Source organism: Panthera onca, chromosome C1, assembly GCF_046562875.1.
Source record: "Panthera onca isolate mPanOnc1 chromosome C1, mPanOnc1 haplotype 2, whole genome shotgun sequence".
NCBI classification, from domain to species: domain Eukaryota; kingdom Metazoa; phylum Chordata; class Mammalia; order Carnivora; family Felidae; genus Panthera; species Panthera onca.
Genome location: NC_138346.1, coordinates 188,757,607 through 188,777,169, shown reverse-complemented (window position 1 = coordinate 188,777,169; position 19,563 = coordinate 188,757,607). Strand labels below are relative to the sequence as shown.

The 19,563-nt window shown below is 53.0% G+C and overlaps 1 protein-coding gene across 1 annotated transcript; it reads left to right on the top strand.

Moving 5' to 3' along the window:
- Positions 1 to 15,179: 15,179 nt before the first annotated feature.
- On the top strand, positions 15,180 to 17,646 carry GUCA2B (guanylate cyclase activator 2B). The gene is made up of 3 exons (XM_060626090.2): positions 15,180 to 15,328; positions 16,447 to 16,633; positions 17,368 to 17,646. Exons 1-3 carry the CDS (start codon positions 15,239 to 15,241, stop codon positions 17,427 to 17,429), a joined length of 339 nt encoding a protein of 112 aa, XP_060482073.1. The 5' UTR covers positions 15,180 to 15,238; the 3' UTR covers positions 17,430 to 17,646.
- Positions 17,647 to 19,563: the final 1,917 nt, after the last annotated feature.

The following is a 19,563-nucleotide window of genomic DNA, read 5'->3' as shown; positions in this document are numbered from 1 at the left end:
TTCCAGGAAATTACCTGGAAGTTGCTTATCCGTTCCCTTGGCGGGCTGTTACCACCGGCTTCTGTGAACGTCCGTGTGCAAGTGTACCCATGGATATGCGCACCCGTTCCTCTTGGATGAATACCCAGGAGTGTTTACTTGGCAACGGCTGGGATCATAAGACAGGTGTCCGTTCAACTTTTTAAGAAACTGCCACACTGTTTTCCAAAAATGGTTTTACTGCTTTCTGTTCCAGCCAGCAGCGTATGAGAGTTCTGATTCCTCCACATCCTTGCTAACCCTTGGTGCGGTCAGTCTTTACAATTTTAGCTATTCTGGTGGGCGTCAAGTAATATTTGCATTAAAACCATGACAGTTGACGTGGAGCATTCTGTCATGTGCTCACGTGACATCCATTGGACTTCTCGGTTCAAGTGTGGGCTGAAATCTCTTTTGTCCATTTTTTAAAAATGAGGCTATTTGTTTATTTGTTGTTGTCCTTTGACACTTGCTCATGGCATCTGGGTTCAAAGCTTTTATTGATATCGGATTTGCGAGTATTTTCTCCCTGGCTGTCGCTTGCCTTTTCACTCGCTTCATGGTGTCTTACGAAGGACGAGAGTTCTTTGTTTTTAATTAAAAAGAAAGACTCACCTTATGGTGAAGTGGTTTCACAGATGTTAGGGGACCCATCAGGATGGCTTCGCGAAACGCGTGAAATACGTTCTATCGTTCTCTCGTCTGAAACCAAAGCACACCCTTGATGAGCAGCCTGCAGCCGTGTGGGGCTCCCTAAGAGATTGCCCGGAGACACTTCTCTGTGCCTCCATTTTCTCGTCTGTAAAATAAAGACGATAATAATACTGGGGTCATAAGGTTGATGTAGGAACTAACTTATTAATACCTGTCAAGCTCTTACAACAGCATCTGGCACTGTGATCTGGTATTATTACTTCACACCGTGTCACGCTGGAGACTTCCATTGCAGGCCAAATATACCACCTTGGGGCAAGACACCTGGACAATTCTCGTTGTTGTAATAAACATTTATTTCTAGGGGCACCTGGTGGCTCAGTTGGTTGAGCGTCTGACTCTTGATTTTGGCTCAGGTCATGATCCCAGGGTGGCGGGGTCAAGCCCTGCACCGCGGACTCAGTGCAGAGCCTGTTTGAGATTCTCTCTCTCTCCCTCTGCCCCTCTCCCCCACTCCCACTCTCTCTGTGTCTAAAATAAACAAACAACCAAAACCTTTAATTCTACGTGGGTCCTGGGCTAAAAGCTTTATGCATTTACCTACTGAAACAACCCCCCAAAAGGTACAATTATTATCCCCATTTTACATATGAGGAAACTGAGACCCAGCGTGGTCGGGGAGTGGCTGAGCTGGAATTCAAACTTAGGTCTTTTTGGCCCCAAATCCATGCTGTTAACTGCCAGTCCACAGTGACTTTCCTCCCAAAAAGGATGCCTTGCCAATGAGTAGAGTGGGCCATTTCTAACACCACGTGCTCTCCTGCCCCAGGCCTTCTTATTCACCCGTCCTGGTGGGAGACTGCAGACCTGTCCCAGGACCTCATTTCAAGTGGGGGAGAACCTGCCGTGTGAGGAGGCTCCTCTCTAGATCTGGCTCTCTCCTAGGGCCAGAAATGACACAGCTTCAAGGGCCACTCGGGTGCAAGTCAGACATAGACCCGCAGGCTCTTAAGAATGGAAATGAGGGGCACCTGGGTGGCTCAGAGGGTTGAGCGTCCAACTTTGGCTCAGGTTATGCTCTCACAGTTCATGAGTTCAAGCCCCGCATTGGGCTCTGTGCTGACAGCTCGGAGCCTGGAGCCTGTTTCAGATTCTGTGTGTGTGTGTGTGTGTGTGTGTGTGTGTGTCCCTCCCCCGCTAACGCTCTGACTCTGAAAAATGAATAAACCTTAAAAAAATTTAAAAAAAAAGAATGGAAATGAAATTTCAGGGTCACCCAGTTCAGCATTTTGCTCACACAAAACTCCCCATCATCATCTTTGGCCATGTTCAGGGAGGGAGGGAGCAGAGAGAGCCCTGTCTCTCCAGGCAGCCTTTCCACTTCTCCAGCCCCAACCATCAGACACCCTCCCTGCCTCCCTTGCAGCTTCCCGACACAACAAGCCACCCCACAAACGCTTTGAAATAATGGGCTGTCATGACACAGGTCTTCCAGGGTGGCGTTCGCCAGGCCTTTTCGATATGACACCTGTGGCCCACCGGGAGACACCACACCTGTCCCGTAGTGTGTTCTCAAGTCAGGGATCCTGGCTCTACCAGTTCCGAGCTGTACCAGCTGGGACACAGGCTCTCAGAGCCTCAGCTTCTTCATCACTGCAGTGGTGCTGACCACATCCCAGAGATGTTGTGAGGAGTAAATGACTGAATACTGTAAAATACTGACAACTTCTTGCACAGACTAAGCCCTCAGCAGCTGCTGAGAGTTGATATGATGGTGACAGTTTCCAGGAAGGTCACAACCTCCCAACCTGCTGCCAAGTCGTTTCCTGAATCGTGACATAAAGAAAAAAGAAGGACAAGTGGGGGATACAGGTACTGATAACACTATGGATTCTTTTTAAAGTAGTCTCCGAACCCCGTGTGGAGCCCAATGCGGGGCTTGAACTCAAAACGCTGAGATGAAGAGCTGATCTGAGATCAAGAGTCGGATGCTTAACTGACTGAGCCACCTAGGTGCCCCAACATGATGGATTTTTCTAAATGTTTATTTTTGAGAGAGAGGGAGAGAGAGACAGAGAGAGCAGTGGAGGGGGAGAGAGAGAGAGGGAGACACAGAATCCAAAGCGGGCTCCAGGCTCCGAGCTGTCAGCACAGAGCCTGACGCGGGGCTCGAACTCACGAATCGTGAGATCATGACCTGAGCCGAAGTCGGAGGCTTAACTGACTGAGCCACCCAGGCTTCCCCCAACATGATGGATTTTTAAATGAACAGGTGGGAACGTATGCCAATGAATGGTGCCCCTTCAAATGTACCGACTTGGCTATTCAACGACGCTTGAAAACTTTCAGTCACTGCCCATTCCTGTGCCATTTCTTCAGGAGCCCCAGGAGTGGCAAGTGACAAGGGAAGGAAGTTGGGGACCAAGCTGGGGTGCCATTTGGCGTCCAGATAAGGTGCAAAGGAAACACCATGAAATTAGTTTTCTCTGATTGTCATTTCCAACCCAGATTTGAGCAATGGCAGGATGGTGGGACATATGCAACAGGTGCCCGGCTCAGAGTTGAATAGCTCTTTCAATGTCCACATTCTTGTCTTTTTTTCTCTCAATACTCTTTCCATGACTTTTTTTGATTCACTCCCTCAAAAAGCATTTACCACCTCTCAGTCGGAATAACCACCTTCTGGTAATTTGCCACAGTGACAAACACAAAGGAAAAGAGGAAAGACGGCAACTCTGTGTTCTGTAGGCTTTTAGAAAAACACAGACTTGGGGCACCTGGGTGCCTCAGTCGGCTAAGCCTCCGACTTCGGCTCAGGTCATGATCTCACGGTCCGTGAGTTCGAGCCCCGTGTCAGGCTCTGTGCTGACAGCTCAGAGCCTGGAGCCTGTTTCCCATTCCGTGTCTCCCTCTCTCTGCCCCTCCCCCACTCATGCTCTGTGTCTCAAAAATAAATTTTTAAAAAGTTAAAAAAAAATTTTTTAAAAAAAGAAGAGAAAAGATAAACACGGACTTGATCTACACAAGGACTTGTTCCATGCAAATCTGTAAAGAAGGTGATGTCCAGACAGCAAGGGAATGGACACTCTTCAGAAAGGAAAAGAATGGCCCGTAAAGGCCACGGCAGCAAAACCGGAAGGGTCTGCGTTGCCCAGCATGTGTTGCTGGCGTTGTTACGAACAGACAAGTTCAAGGCAAGACTCTTGCCAGGAGAACGAAAGTACATCTTGAGTGTATTAAGCGCTCTAAGAATGGAGTGAGATTCCCGAAAGGCCTAGGAAAAATGATCAGGAAAAGATGGTTCAACTGCCACCAGCCTCTCCATCCAGAGACACACGCTTGTGGGAAGCAATGAAAAGGAGCCTGAATTCATGGCCTAACAGGTGTAAAAAAGGAGACAGAGAGGAAGAAGAAGACGGTGAAGGAGGAGGAGGGCAGTGAAGGCACTTCGTGTGACGTTACAATGAGGCATGTATGTCATTATACGTTTGTCCAAACCCATAGAATATTCAACACCAAGGGTGAACCCTAAGATTGACTATGAACTTTGGGTGGTTACGATGTTTCAGTAGGAGTTCATCCTTGGTTAAAAAACTGCGCCATTGTGGTGAGTGGTATTGAGAACAGGGGAGGCTGTGCACGTGTGGGCACAGAGGGCAGGTGGGGAATCTCTACACCTTCCTCTCAGCTGGGTGTTGAACCTAAAACTGCTCTTAAAAAAAAAAAAGCATAGTTTTTTTTAAGACCTCCAGGATGTTTTTTAAAAGGCATTTATGGAGCACATTTCTGCCAGCACTGGGTTAGGCATTCTGCCAGCGCATGAGAGATACAAAAATGAATAAAATACAGTCCCTGGCTTTGAATAATCATAGCTAATGCTTTTATAACTTGCACCAAATGTGAGGCTTCGAAGTGTGCTCATGTATTCCCGAGAGCAATCCTATGAGAAGAGTACTCTCATCATCCCCGTTTTATAGATGAGGAAACTGAGGCAAGGAAGCATTAAGAAGCTTGTTGGAGATGTCACAGTTGGTAAGGAGTAGAGCCAGACCTTGGGGCCAGGAAGGCTGACAGTAGGGTCCATCCACCCCACTGAACGGCCGCTGGAGAGCTTCAGCTGGGGGGTAAGGGCGAGAGAGAAATAAACACACAACTGGACAATACGTGGAGGAGAAGAGCGTCCCTAATATGTTTCGCAAGCTAGAGGTGTCTGTTACAAAAGCTTGGTAACCCTGGTCTGAGGGTGTCACCTATGCCATTTGAGTCACCCGTTTATTCAAGACATACTCTCCAGTACGTGGCCCTGGGAGGCACACACCATGAGCGCACCACCCAGGGTTCCTGCCTCGTGATGGAGAAGACACATCCGGGCAGGAGTTGCAAAGGCACTGAGTGCCATGAGGAGGTACAAAGAGATTTGGGACCATCTTAATGGGGACCGGCCTCCTCTGAGAATAAGGACAAGCTTGCCAGAAGGAGGCATATTTTAGCTGAGTCACTTATGCTAAGTGAGGAGGAGGGAAGTTCTAAGCCAAGGGGAAAACGTATGATAAGGTCATAATGTTGGAGACTGTCCAGAGCATCCGAGCACCTGGGAGAAAGCCCATACGACTTGTGTGTAGGAGAAGAGGGGAGGGACATGCTTGGTGGAGCCGGGAAGGCATTCAGGGGCCAGGCTTTTCCGGACCCTTCATCCTGAAGCAATGAGGGAGCCCCAGAAGCAGTGGAGCACTCCAATTAGGGTAAGCCAAACTGCTATCGCAAGTCAACCCCAAAACATACGACAGAACTTTCCGGCACAGATTCAGTCCTGGCTGGTAGACTGCTGTGTCAGCTACCTATCGTCGTGATGCCACGTAACGAACAACCGCGAAACTTCAGCGGCACACAACAGTGTCTATTGCGCAGACATCTGGAGTCAGATGGGGCTCGGCGAGATAGCTCTGCGCATCTCACCGGGCTCATTCAGGCGTCAGGGATTGCTGGTTGAAGGCTGGTCTAGGCTGGCCTTGGCTGCACAACTGGGGGACTAGGCTTACTCCATGCAGGCCAAACTCTCAAGTGGCCATTCGATGGGGTGGGTGGGCTCTGTTGCCTGGGTCCAAGGCCTGGATCTACTTCTTACCAACTGTGACATCTCCAACAAGCTTCCTAGGCTCATCTCGTCTCCTCTAGCAGACAAGTCAGCAATGTTCACGTGCAGATGGCAGAAATGAAAGCCCACACACAGAAGCATGTGGGGTTTCATGAGATTTAAGCTTGGAAGTTTTGCCTCATTTTACTGATTCCCCATTCCTCTGATTTGACCAGTATACTTCACCTTTTTGAGGGGAACTATGAGTTCACATAACAGTAAGACGTAGATGCACACGGGGACAAGACGTGGAACCATTCGATGTACTCTATCTGCCATGGACCCTATCCTGAAGGTATCGATTTAAGGACCCTGGCTCCTTCCCCTTTGTGACCCTGCCATCTTATAGAACATTGTCATCATCTGAAACTAACCAGCAAAAGAGGGAAATAAGGATGGAGGAGGCATGTTGTCTCTCAAGAGCCTTGAACTTCAAGTGGCCCGCATCACTTCCTGACATACTCCAGCGATGAAAGCTAGCTTTATGACCAAGCCTAGCGGCATGTTCCCAGCTAGACAGCTGCTTTCCAGCCATGACTGTATAGTTCGGGAGGGGAAAGGGAGCTTCAATGGACGACCAGCCATCTCTGACATCGGGAGTGACTCACCATTGTGCTACCTTAAACTCCTGAGAGGATGAGAAAGAGGGTAATAACCTCTTGCATCATGGCACTGCCCCAGGTAGAGGTGATGGCAAAGCCACATCACCCAGCCAGATGGTTCAGAGAGTCACAGGGAGCAGCGTATGTACTGGGGCATCATCGGGTGGGCCACGATGCCAGTCTTCGCAGACCCTAATGCAACTGACAGAGAGATACAGAGGGGCCAGACAGGTTACATTGTCCCTGGGCTCCACCTACCCTCCTGAAGTTCAGCCAAGCTCCCAGTGGGGCTTATGTGAGGGGATCCCCCTCCCTCCACGCAGATGTCCTCTCCCACGAAGAGGATGCCATGCAAATACTCGGGACACCCAGCCAACATCAAGCTCAACAGGCTCCACTACAAGGCAAGGAGGAATCCCGGCACCCCCTGCCTGCTCCCTCTCAGAATGATGCCCCAGGAGCACGTGTCTCTGGAAAGCAGTGGGTCGGCTTGGCAAGCCTCTCTCCAGAAAGCCGAGACATGACGTGAATGCCAATGATCCCCTACGCCCGAGAGGAGGGGGACGCAATTATAGCAAATTCTGCTTACGGTTCAGATTCAATATTTGGAAGGGATAATCCTGAAATAAGAGATTGCCTGATTTCTCTCCCAAGCCTGTGAATGGTTCATTAGCTCCTATTTGACATTTGATGGTTGAGTCTGATTGGCTTTATTGTGGAGTTGGACTTTAAGACGTCCCCAAGACAGAGCAATCAAGTTTCACAATGATCCCCAACTGCAAATTTTAAAACATAAATGGCAGCTGCGCCTTGGACATCGATCCATGAATGCTGCGGAGAATTTGTGTTTCAGCCCCACTTAATGAAACGCAATCCTGCTTGGCAAAGCTGGGCCCTGACTCAGCATTTAGGATTTCCTCAGCAGTTCAGCCCCGGGGGCTGCAAACAAAGAACCCCCAGACTCAAGCATCAGTAAAGATGAGTGTGTCCCCGTCTTGCGTGGGACCACCTAGGCACGGGCGTCCCTGAGGAACGTGACATTGAGGTTGTACCCTGGAGGGGACACAGTCTAACTGTGCAGATGGGTCCCTTGCACCAAAAACAGAATTATAAAGATAGCAGACACTCGGTTCCACCGTGGGGGGCCCAAAGACTGCAGGAACTCCTCAGAAGAGGAGAGAATGGGGAGCCATGGTCTGGGCTGGTGCTCCAGTAGGGTGGGAGAGGGCATTCTAGGCATGAGATGTGAGCAAAGGGCTGAAGGAGCCTGAAAGCTCCCTGCTTCCTCACTGGAGGAAGGCGGTGCCTTCTCGGGGTTCCTGCACCTCCTGAGCTTCCGCATTCCCTGCATCTAACACATGACATCGTCCTCATCTGTCCTTATCGACCATGGGCCCTTTGCAGACCGACACTGTCTTCTCCATTTCCAGGTGCCTAGTAAACGTTTGTGGGTCAAACGAAGCATCACGCCTAACCATGTTCTACACTCTCCATATGTTGTTGCTGTGATGTTGCCAGTGGTGTGGTTACACGAGCCAACATCTGAGTCTATTCTCCGAGCGACCAGGATTCCAGGAATCCAGGAACTTCCTGTGGTGTAGTGGTGTTCACAGGGGACGGGAAGAAGACTCATTCTCTCCCTCAGTTGATCCCTTAAGCCCTAGGAGGGACAGAGAGTGGAGGGGATGAGGGGACACCTGTGGAGGGTCTACGATGTGCCCAGCACTGGGAGGGGTGCCTCATAGTCACTTATGGCTCACGGAGGCCGATCGTACAGTGCTTAGGGCATCAGCGCGGGGGCTCTGCCACTTTAAAGGTGTGGGTTCTCAGGCAGGTCAGCAAAGCTCTCCGTGCCCCGGTGTTCTCTCTAAAAAGGGAGTTGCCTACTGCCCAGGCTTGTAGGAGGAAGCCACGTGTTTGCACTTGCAAAGGCCTCAGATCGGGGCCCGGCGCGTCGTCGGCTCCCAGCGAGCGCTAGCGGGCACGACTGCCCCCATTCACCCTCATCACCCCCACTTTGCAGCCAGGTGTCGTTCCCACCTCACCACTGAGAGCTCACACTGAGACAAGTGGGTGACCGGCCCCAGACCCGGCAGTAGTGGGACCTCACTCGGCCTGACTCCAGAGCCATACCATTCAGGTGGCCGCTGGCAGGAGGGAGGAGTGGAAGAAGGGAGAACGTTCTGATATGGCTGCCACAGGCTGGACACCCTCCCGGCTCCTGCGTCACTTCAAGTCAGCTGCCCGAAGGCCCACCTCCGCCTGGCTCCAGCCTCCATCTGTCCACACCGCGAGCCCTCCCCTCACCCTGGCACCACGCCACAGGGTCTCCCACGTGGGACGGAACCCTCTCAGCCACTCTCCGCAGGCAAACGCGCGTGGCCTCCCTTCCAACACCGGACACGCACTCACACACCCTCACCTGTACACACTCATGCCGACCCAAAAATACACACACACACATGCTCCTATGCACCACTCGCACACACATCTGCTCACCCTCGTGCTCTTGCACGTGCCTACACACACGCACTCAGATACACACACACCCACGCTTTCACACCTACAGGTGCACGGACACAGAAACCGTACCCATATACAAATGCACGCTATTCTCACACATGCACGTACGTGGACACATAAACACACTCACACGGGCGCACAGTCACAACACATCCTTCTCACCCCTACGGGCACAGATACACACAAACACACTCACGTGTACGCACACGCACACACACGCTCGTTCACACATGCGTGTTCACACACACACACACACACACACACACACACAACTTGCCACGCTTGCCTTTGACACAGGGGAGGGAAGGCAGAAATGCCGGCAGAAGTCAGGGTCAAAGGCACACACCCACCCCTTGTACCAGAACAGCCCGGCTCAGGCAGCACCGGTCTCCGGAAGCCCAGTGTCTCTTCTCAGTTTCTCTTGCTGCCCCAGCAGGCCCTTGGCTGCCCCCCAAGACCCGATTTCAGTGCCAGGTCCCCCCTCCCCATGGCCTGAACATTCTCTTCCCCATTTCAGCCTTTTTGTTCACCTCAGCATCTGCTATCTGGAGACCACAGGACTTGGGTATCTGCCAGCAAACAGGAACTTTTCCGAAACAACCTCACACGTTTTCCTTCCTGGCACCTCCAAGGAACATCACTGACGGTGACCATCATGACCGTGCTGGTAGGAGCCCACCCCCCGCCCCCCACCTAGGCATACACATGGGGACCAAGCCTTCCCATTGCCCCTCACATCAGAGACTATAAATGTCTGCTCACCCATTAACTCTCAAGCAGCGCCTCAGAAAGACGTGGATTCTTCGAGGATTAAAGGCAATTCATCTTTCTCTGTCTGCAGTGTCACCTGCCCATCACCAGGGGGCAACCCTGATTCACGTATTTGTGTTTAAACACTTCTTACCCCACCCCCAGTCCATAAAAACAGTGAAGCTGGTGAGAATATACACAAGCCAGAAAGGAGTGTGTGGGGGGTGGGTGGGTTTGGGTGAGTGGGTGTGTGTGAGTGTGTGGGGGGGTGTGGAGGGGTGTGTGGTGTGGGTGGGAGTGAGGATGACTTGGTGAGGGTGAGTGCGTGGGTGTGTGTGGTTGTGGGTGGGGTGGAGGAGGGAGGGGGAGGGGGAGTGTGTGTGGGTGTGTGGGTGTGTGGGTGTGTGTGGGGTATGGGTGGGGATGTGTGGGTGGGGTGGGGGTGAGGATGAGTAGGTGAGGGCGAGTGTGGGTGGGGGATGAGAGTGAGGGTGAGTGGGTGGGGATGTGTGGGTGGGGGGGTGTGGGTGGAGGTGTGTGGATGGGGCTGAGTGGGGGAAGGTGAGTGGGTGGAGGGGGTGAGTGGGTGTTAAGTGTGTGGGGTGGGGTTGGGGGTGTGTGGAGAGCAAGATCAGTGCAATATGGATAGACTGGGAAAAGAGACAAAGGGGAAGACATAGACTGGATGAGATTCAATGTGGTTACTATTATTGGGGTATATATTTGATTCTGAGTTTCCTTTTGGCCATAGAAAAAATAGAACCATGCCCTAGGTCACCCACTTCTCCAGGGACAGGCCAAAATTTCATTTGGGAGGCTGCTGGGAAATCTACCACACCTTGGCTTATACAGCTGCCCACACAGGGCCTTCCAGATCGATCCTGCTCATGCATTGGACCCAGTATGCTGACCCTTCTGTAAATCTGTCATTTTCCCATTTTAGCCTTGAATGTAAAGGGATAGCTAAGAGCTCTCACCCTACAGCCACACCTGCACTCCCACCAGGTCCTGCCCTGGTGCTTGTCGCATGGTAGGCCATCAGTAAATATTTGGTGACTAAGTTATTGGATGCCTTAGAGTTTGCCAAGCACATAAGACACAAAGAGGATTCTGTTTCTTGATAAACAAATGATTTCTCAACTCTGAAAATAATAATCACCAGCATTTTTTGAAGACGCACCACGTGCCAGGCTCCTTGCCTGTGTCAGGAAGGTGCTAGATGAGATGAATAAGGCTCAGAGAAGTAGGATACTGTCCAAGGCCAAACATCTAGTGGTTCCTGGAGTAGATATTTCAAATATATTCATTTATTCAACTCATCAGGTGTTAGCTGAGCACCAGCCGTGTGCCAGATACTGTTTTGGGAGAACAAAATGGACAAATGCCTTACTCTAATAGAGCTTACAATCCAGTAGGGGGAGAAATGTAAGAAGTAAAATGTATATATAGGACCAGTGCTACAGGAAAGCAAGTTAAGAAAACAAGGATTGATGGGGGAAGCTCTCTGAGGTAGGATGGCCAGGCAAGATCTCTTTGGGCAAGTGGCATTTAGGCAGAGACCCAGATGAAGTGACAGGTGAGCCACATATATAGTGGGTGAAGAGCAAAGACCCGACGTAAGCAACCTTTAGTGTGTTTGGGTGACAGCAAGGAAGCTAGTGTGGCCAGAATCCAGAGAGTGAAGGGCGGAATCTTTGGAGATAAGCTCAAAATCTTTGGAGGGATGCCAAAGGAACCTTACAGAACAGTAGAAGCCTTTGGGTTTACCCTGAGTACACTGGAAAGCTGTTAGATTTGAGCAGAAGAGAGACATGGTCTCACTTAGACTGTGATAGGATCACTCTGGCTGCTTCAGGTGGAGAAGGGCCTGAAGAAAGCCAAGAGCAGGTACAGAGAGATCTAGCCGAAGGTCTCCCTTGGCCAGGCTGTGGTGCCCAGTTGTTTGGTCAAACAACGGTCTGGATGTCGCTATGAAGATATTTGTTCAGATGTGATTAACATTTACAATCAGCAGACTTGAAGTGAATAACATGGATGGGCTTCACCCAATTAGTGGGAGGCCTGAAGAGCAAAGACTGAGGTTTCCCAAAGAAGAGGGAAATCTGCCCCAAGACAGCCACAGAAAGACCCTGCCTGCGTTTGCCACCTACTGACCTGCCCTACAGGTTTCCGACTCAAGACTCAGACTCAAGACCCAGACTCAAGACCCAGACCCGAGACTACAGTGTCAACTCTTAACTGAATTTCCAGCCTGCCAGTCTGCAGTCTGCCCTCCAGATTTCAAACTAGCCAGCCCCACAACGAAATAAGCCAGTTCCTTAAAAAACATCTAGATAGATAGACAGACATAGATTAGATGATTGATTGATAGGTAGCTGATAGGGGGATAGATAGATTGTACAAAGAAAGGAAGGATAAGATATAAATTATATATATATATAAATAGGATATATGTGTGTGTGTGTGTGTGTGTGTGTGTGTGTGTGTGTGTGTGTATTCATATTCTGTTTCTGTTTCTCTGCAGAATTCTGACTAATACAAGACTGTGGGAATAATCTGTGAGACCAATGACCAGGGATGATAGCTTGGACCTCGGGGAGCAGTGGACATGGTGAGATACGGTTAGAGTCTAGAAATATTTTAAAGGGAGAGCCAACTGGATTTGCTAATGAATTGAATTTGGCAGATAAAAGAAAAAGAGGCATGAGGGATGACTCAGATTTTCGGCCTGAGCAATGAGGTGATGTTAGTGCCATCGACTGTTATGGTAGATGCTGAGCTCATAAATAAAGGAGTCTGGAACAGAGGGGAGAGGCCAGGTTAGGGAGAGAATAGGGCACTGGTGGCATTTAAGTCCTTGAGACTGGATCAGATCACTGGTGACTATGGACACAGGAAAGTGGTCCGAGGATCGAGCCCTGGGGTCCCTGGGTCATTCTGAGGAAACAGAGAAGATGAGCCAATGAGATTGGCAGAAAATCTGGGGAGCGGGTGGCCCAGTCGGCAAGTGGAAAAAATGCTTTATTCCAAGAAAGACAGGGTGGTCTGCTGTGACAAACGCTGCTCTGCTGGGGAAGGGGTCCGTTTAGGGGCAGGGAGGGTCACAGGCTCTGGGGCACCACGGCGGGGGGGCCCTGAGTGGGGAGCCCAGTGTGGAGATAGACGTTCCCAAACACACACACAGTGAGCTGTCACTCACTCCGCTGGGGTGTTTGAGGCTTCCGCACAGGGACCAGAGTACAGGCTAGCGCGACAGTCGTTTCCCAGGTCCCTCAAGAAAGAAGCGCCCTGAGAAACGTCAGAGTACGCTGGCCGAATGGGGCGGCGGGCAGGGTTTGTGTCTGTGACTGGTTTAGTTTTGATAGATAATGGGTCATTCGTGAAGTGATTAGGAGGAGCTGGGCTGAACTATGAATTTGAGTCATGTTAGGCAGATAGGGAAGTCACACAACTTGTTCCCAGGGAAAGAAGAACACATGAGGGGCCCTGGCTGGCGGAGCTGGAAGGCAGAGAAGAGAAAGGGGGGCCTCCAGCCCCTCCAGGTTTGTTCCTCACCCTTTGGTGTGGGGGCAGGGGGGCTGAGCTTGCTCTGATGGGGAAAGCAAGGGTTCGGGAGCCAAAGATCAGAACTGTTCCAGCCGTAGGTTCAGAGATGGGGCTTGTCAGGGAGAGCTCCCTGGAGAAGGAGAGGTGGACGACCCAGCACTGACTGCGTGGCCACCGTGGACCAGACGCTGGCTGGGGAGACAGTCCGCTTGGGGACAGGGGGAGTCACCAGTTCCTCTGGGATCGGACTGGTCCCATGAAGCCACGATGAGGTCGTCCATTATTTCCCACACTTACTGATGAAGAAACAGAGGCTCGGAGAAGCTAAGTGAGGTATCCAAGGTCACACAGTTGAGAAGCACTGAGATCTTCTTGTCTCCAAGGCCCAAGTTCCATTTTCTAGAACACCATCAGCTGAGCAGATGCAAGAATCTCAGCGATAAAGCCTGCTCTCCCCTCTCACTCACATGGTGCTTGACCTTGTCAGGCCTCAGGTTACTCATCTGGAAAATGGAGACAACCATTACACCTCTCCTAGAGGATTCGAAGGACTCGTGCACATAAACCAGGCCTAGCACGCGGGGCCTGTTCAAGAAACGAGAGCTATGGTTCCCGACGATTCTTTTCAGTTTGCCGATGAGAAAGCGTGTAAGGGCGCATTAATTCCTTCATACTCTAAACAATAAAGGCTGAAGTCTGGATCCAGAGCTAGACATAGGAAATGCCAGAGTTCACTCCAGCCCTTCTCCATTTCCTGCCAAGTTAAGAGAAAGGGACATGGGCATCCTAGGCAGGTAGAATGTGTCAGCAAAGGCATGTGCAGGTAGGGTTTGTCTTAGGACATGTGATGACAGCAAATTTGAACCACAGGTTGGAGAGTGAGCCTCAGATACCTAGCTGGGCCACCTGGGCTTCAATTCAATGTCACGTGTGGGGTGCCTATCACATGCCAGGCTCCCTGTCCGGCAGAGGTGAGTCCTGACTCTCAGGCACTGTTTACAGCTACCTGGTGGCAGTGGTGATAACACCCTCGCGGACTTTGTCCTCTTCTCTCTGACCCCACCTTCAGCCACGGATATAGTGGGTTACACATTGCCTAGAAGGAGATTAGGGGGCAAGTATTACTCAGTGGACCCGGCCCCATCACCCCCACAGCAACCTCATGCAGTGGATTTTGTCATTATGCCCATTTGATGGAAGGGGAAAGAGGCTCAGTCAGCGTTGAGGTGACTTGTCCAAACTGATAGAGCTGCAACAGGACCAGAATTCGAGCCGAGGTCAATCTGTCCCCAAGGTCGGCATTCTTTCCTCCTCCTCTAACCCAATAGCATGCTGGGTTAGGCGATTGGCTTCTGCGAGGCACGGACAGGCGAGATGGGTCAAACATGGCCTGAGGGTCCCGAGCACCATTTGCAGGTGGCAGAGAGAGGCAGGTTGAGGGCCCAGGTGGGGACTGATCAGGAGGAGGGGCCTTAAACTGAACCCGGTGGAGGGTCAGGAGACAATCAGGTCCAGAGCCACGGAGAGTGCTGACATCAGTCCTGTGTCTGCCCATCTCACCCTGGACCAGCCCGTCTATCTGCCTCCTTTGCCCGGAGAAAGGACCATAGGCTGACCTGAGTCAAAGACGCTTGAGTCCCTGCTGTGTCACTGACTGGCTTGGTGACCTGAGGCAAGTGAATTCACCTCCTGGGCCTCACTTTCCCAGTCTGTACAATGGTCTCTCCATCATTCCATGTGAATAGGTGTCTCGCAGAGCTAAAGAGAGGGGTGCATCCAAGGCCCTCCCACAGAGCCACCCGCACAGGTGCCTGACACATAGTATCTTGTTTCTGAATTCTCTGGGCCTCTCTGCCCTCATCACCCCCTGCCAGCCAACCAGCTGTCAACCCCGCCCCAGCTGGCCAGTTAATGAGTGGCTAGGGTACTGGAGCCTGGCCTATAAAGAGCTGCTCGCTGGGGAAGCAGGTGGGAGCCTGTGGGAGCAGCAGCGGGATACAGACGGCGTGAGATGCGCGGCAGGATGGCGTCAGGACTCCTGTCCAGGATGGCTGTGTTCCTCCTGGTGCTCCTGCAGGGCACACAGTCAGTCTACATTCAGGTGAGTCCCTCCGGCCAGTGTGCCCTTTGCCTGAAGGTCCCCCCGTGAGGGGCTGGGATGGAGAGGGGACGTTAGAAACGTCATGGGATATAGGGGAGCAAGAGCTGGTGGGCCCAGGGCTCAGCCCAACACCCAAGCACGACCCAGGGACCAAGACAGCTGGTGGGTGGCGGCAGCGAGAAGGCTGAAAGGAGTGATGATAGCAGTGATGGCAATAATAAACCGCTGCTTTCAGCATTGCTCTATCAGAAGGCCGGTCCTGGCCAGAGGTCAGAAGGTGGAACAAGACATAGTCCCTGCCCTTCGGGAGCCCAGAAGGAGGGGGGTCTCCCACAGCTCCCTATATTCTCCCATGAATGGGTGGAGCGGGGGAGAGTCACCCGAAGAGCTTCCCTGGCAGGTAACTGAGCTGATATTGCAAGATGAGCGGGAGGTAGCTAGGCACAGAGGACAAGGACAGTTCAGGGCAGAGGGCACCGCGTATGCAAAGGCTCAGAGAGAAGACAGCAGGGGGGCAGGGGCTCCTTCCTGGACAACCGTGAGGCTGGAGGGAGTTGTGGAAGCAGGGTCCGCCTGCCAGGCGGCGGGATGCCGCTGGCCAGCAAGAGTGGGGAGGTCTGTGGCCCTGTCACATTCCCAACTCTGGGTGGAGCCTCCTTGGGAGGGACGGGAAGAGTCACCTTCCCCCCACCCCTGCGTCCCTGGCCTTGGAACCCGGCCAACTTGGGGTTGCCATCATTTTGCCACGTCGGTTCAGGGGTGATCGCCCAGTTACCCAGCGTGGACTGTACTGGTGGCAGGCGCTGGGGAGGGGCCATTTGCCAGATGACTCTCAGAGTGCAGAAGACACAGGCGGCCTATTGGGAAGAGCTGGGATTTGAACCGGGGTGGGGGAGGGGGTTTACACTGGTCTCCAAAGCCCGTGCCCTGAACCACCTGCTCCCCAGCCCCATCGGATCCTCATCTACAGTTCCTGGGGGCCTGAGGCACGATGGGGTATGAAGTGGCAGGTGCCTGCTCCCACCTCCCAGGCTGTCCTTTGAGTATGGCCTGGACCCCCCATGAGAACAGGGAAAGTTCTGCGGATCCCTCTCATCTCCTCTCCCCTGCCCCCCTAGTACCAAGGCTTCCAGGTCCAGCTGGAATCAGTGAAGAAGCTGAGTAACCTGGAGCAGCAGTGGCTGCCCAACCCCCGCCTCCAGGCCCAGAGCGTCGTGCCCTCCGTGTGTCACCACCCAGCCCTGCCACAGGACCTCCAGCCCATCTGTGCATCCAGGGAAGCGGCCAGCGTCTTCCAGGCTTTGAGTGAGTGCCCCCACCCCTGCGAAGCTTCCTGCCTCTGGCTCCCTCTCCTGCCCACACCCCAGCTCCTCCACTGCCCGTTCTTTCTATTAAGCACCCAGTGGCCGGGCCAGGGAGAGTCAAGGCCTGCCCCCTCAGGCCCTGGCAACCTGGACCGTCGATTGTCCTACCAGACGTCACGGATGGGAGGGAAGGGGGCACCGGACAACAGACCCGTAGGCCATGCCTGCAATACGGTGGCTGATGGGGAAGCACGGGGGACACAGAGGAGAGATGGCTCATGTCTGGGGTGGCATAAGGAGTCTGAAAGACTTCCAAGAGGAGGTGACATCTAAGCTGAAATGTGAGGGAAGAAGCAGAACTGGCCAGTGACAATAGCGACTTACTAGCATTTATTGAGCACCTACTAAGTGCCAGGCCTGTGTCAGTCCCTTTGCTGGTCTTCTCTCTTCACGGCCACCCTGTCAGTTGATGCTGTCCACAGAGTCAGCAGGGAAACTCCAGCCCGGAGAGTGTAAGAGGCACGCCCAGGCCCCGCTAGGAAGGAGAGGGCCGGGACTTGAACCCGAGTCACTCTCTGCTTCTCCAGCATCATGCTCCTGATCTGTGAGAAAGATGCTGGTCCTCGCCCTCAGGCCCCCTCCGAAGCAGCCTTCTCTGGCTGCCCGGCCAGCAGCTCCCTGGACCACAGGTGGTTCACGGGCAGGGTCAGCTGACCGGTTTTCTCCCCTGCCCAGGGACCATGGCTAATGACGACTGTGAGCTGTGTGTGAATGTCGCCTGTACCGGCTGCCTCTGAGATGGCTGGGCGTCCTGAGCCCACCCCGGACACTTTGTCCCCAGCCCGCTGCCTTCAGAGCCTGCACCCCCACCCGAGTTCCGGGGGGGACCCTGAGGTCATCACCACCAGCCAGAGGCTCGAGCGGCTAGATCGGGCACAAAGCAGTTGGACACTTGGTTGGAGGAGAGTTTGGCCCCTGAGGCAACCCTGCTGCTGAATAAAGATTCCCCACCTACACACGGAGTCTGGAGTCCATTTGTTCATCCCCGGGGGCCATGGGCAGAGGCACTCGGGTAGCTGAGCGGTTGAGGAAAAAGGTTGATCTAATGATATGGTCAGGAATTTCCCAGTTTCCAGCGCCTGGGGAGTTGGTTCATCAAGCCCTATTTCATATAGGAGGAGGGAGGCTCCAGGATGCGGGCCGGGGGAGTGAAATGAGTCTCGCACAATCACAGACCTAAGAAACCATGGAGCACCTGTTCCCACCTGACCCCACAAGCCGAGCCCAAGCGCTGGCCCAGCCGCAGAGCCAGAGCGACAACCAGGGGGCAGGGAGGGCAGGGAGCGTCCCCCAGGAGGTGGGGCTGCAGGAGTAGTGGGTGCAGGGAAGAACCACGTGGTGCCCCCTCCCCAGGCCCGTTTTCTGCTCTGCCTCCACCCCGGGGCTCCTGAGAAGAGGGGCCTTGGCCCTTATCCTTACCTTCCTGGGCTCCCCAGGACCCTCTGGCCAGCTCTAGATGGAAGGAAGACCTTTCCTCCCTCACTCCATCCTGGCGGCCCTGAGGAATAATAATAACAATAATAGCCAACATCTACTGAGCATTCGCTATACCCTAGGCCCTATTCTAAATGCTTTGCACTTATTAACTCACTGAGTCCTCAAAACTGTCTGATGAAGCAGGTGCTATTATAAATACTCCACTTTATGAATAAAGAGACCCAGGTGAAGACAGAGAACCAGCTCGCCCAAGACCACAGGCTCGGCAACATGGCAAAGCGGACTTCTTCCCAGGCAGTCGGGGACAGAGCCCATGCTCTGAAGCATCTTGTTGCTGCCTCCCTGTGACTCGGCCACGCTGATGACACCTGATGCAACACCCTCGCAGCTGCAGCCAACTCCTTCACTCAAGGCAGGAGCCGTGCTGGGCATTCCCTGAAGAAGGGCCCTTCCACACGATGGGCTCCTCCACAGCCCCTGTCCCAGGCAGCCAGAGAGGAGAGCCAGGCATAAAGGGGTGGTGATCTCTGAACTCAGATCACCCAGGGCCAAGGCCAGGGTGAATTTCCCCAGACCAGCTCCCCATCCCAACCGCCCAGCTCTGCTCATGAGCCCCACAGCCCCCCATTTGACCAGGCCACAAACCCCAGAGTTCTAGTTCCTTCCTCTCCCTCACCCCACGGGCAAGGCTGGCTGGGGCCTTTGCAATGCCTCCTGTGACTCTCGGGGCCCTCTCTTCTCTTACCACCACTCGAGATGAGCCCTTATCACATTTCCCCAGGCCAGGCAGACCTTCCTCCCTGGCCCTGCATCCTGCAGACTCTCTGTGCCCAACATGCCAGGGGAACCCCGCAGCCCTGCTCTGACAGGGCCCCTTATCCTTCTGGGGCTCCCCAGCACGCCCTCTCCGTTCTAAACTGAGCCCAAAGGTACCATTTGGCCTCGCTCCCACTGCTCCCTTCAGCTACGTTGGGTGTCCACCTGCCTGGGGAGGAGGCAGTGAAGGGAAATGCCACTGACCGACCACCTACTATGTGCCAGGCTCAAGCTGAGCCATCTACACAGAAACTGTAATAATAGCAGCCGCAGAAGTGTCCACTATGGGCCCTGCAGGGCTCTCAGAGTGACTATGTGACTCTGACTATGTGACTCTGACTATGTGACTGCATTTAACCTTCCCTCAACCCTACCAAGTAGGGATTCTTGTGATCCCCATTTCACAGATAAGGAGACTGAGGAGAAAAGAGGCTAAGTAACTGGCCAAAGTCACACAGCCGGTAACAGGCAGAGCCAGGATTCACACTCAGAGCTCAGCTCCAGAGTGGGAGCGTTTCATGATTCTGCCCCAGCATGCATCACATCAAATCCCCTGCAGCCCTGGGAGGTGCTGTCATCATCCCCATTTTCAGATGAGGATACCAAGTCTCAGGGAGA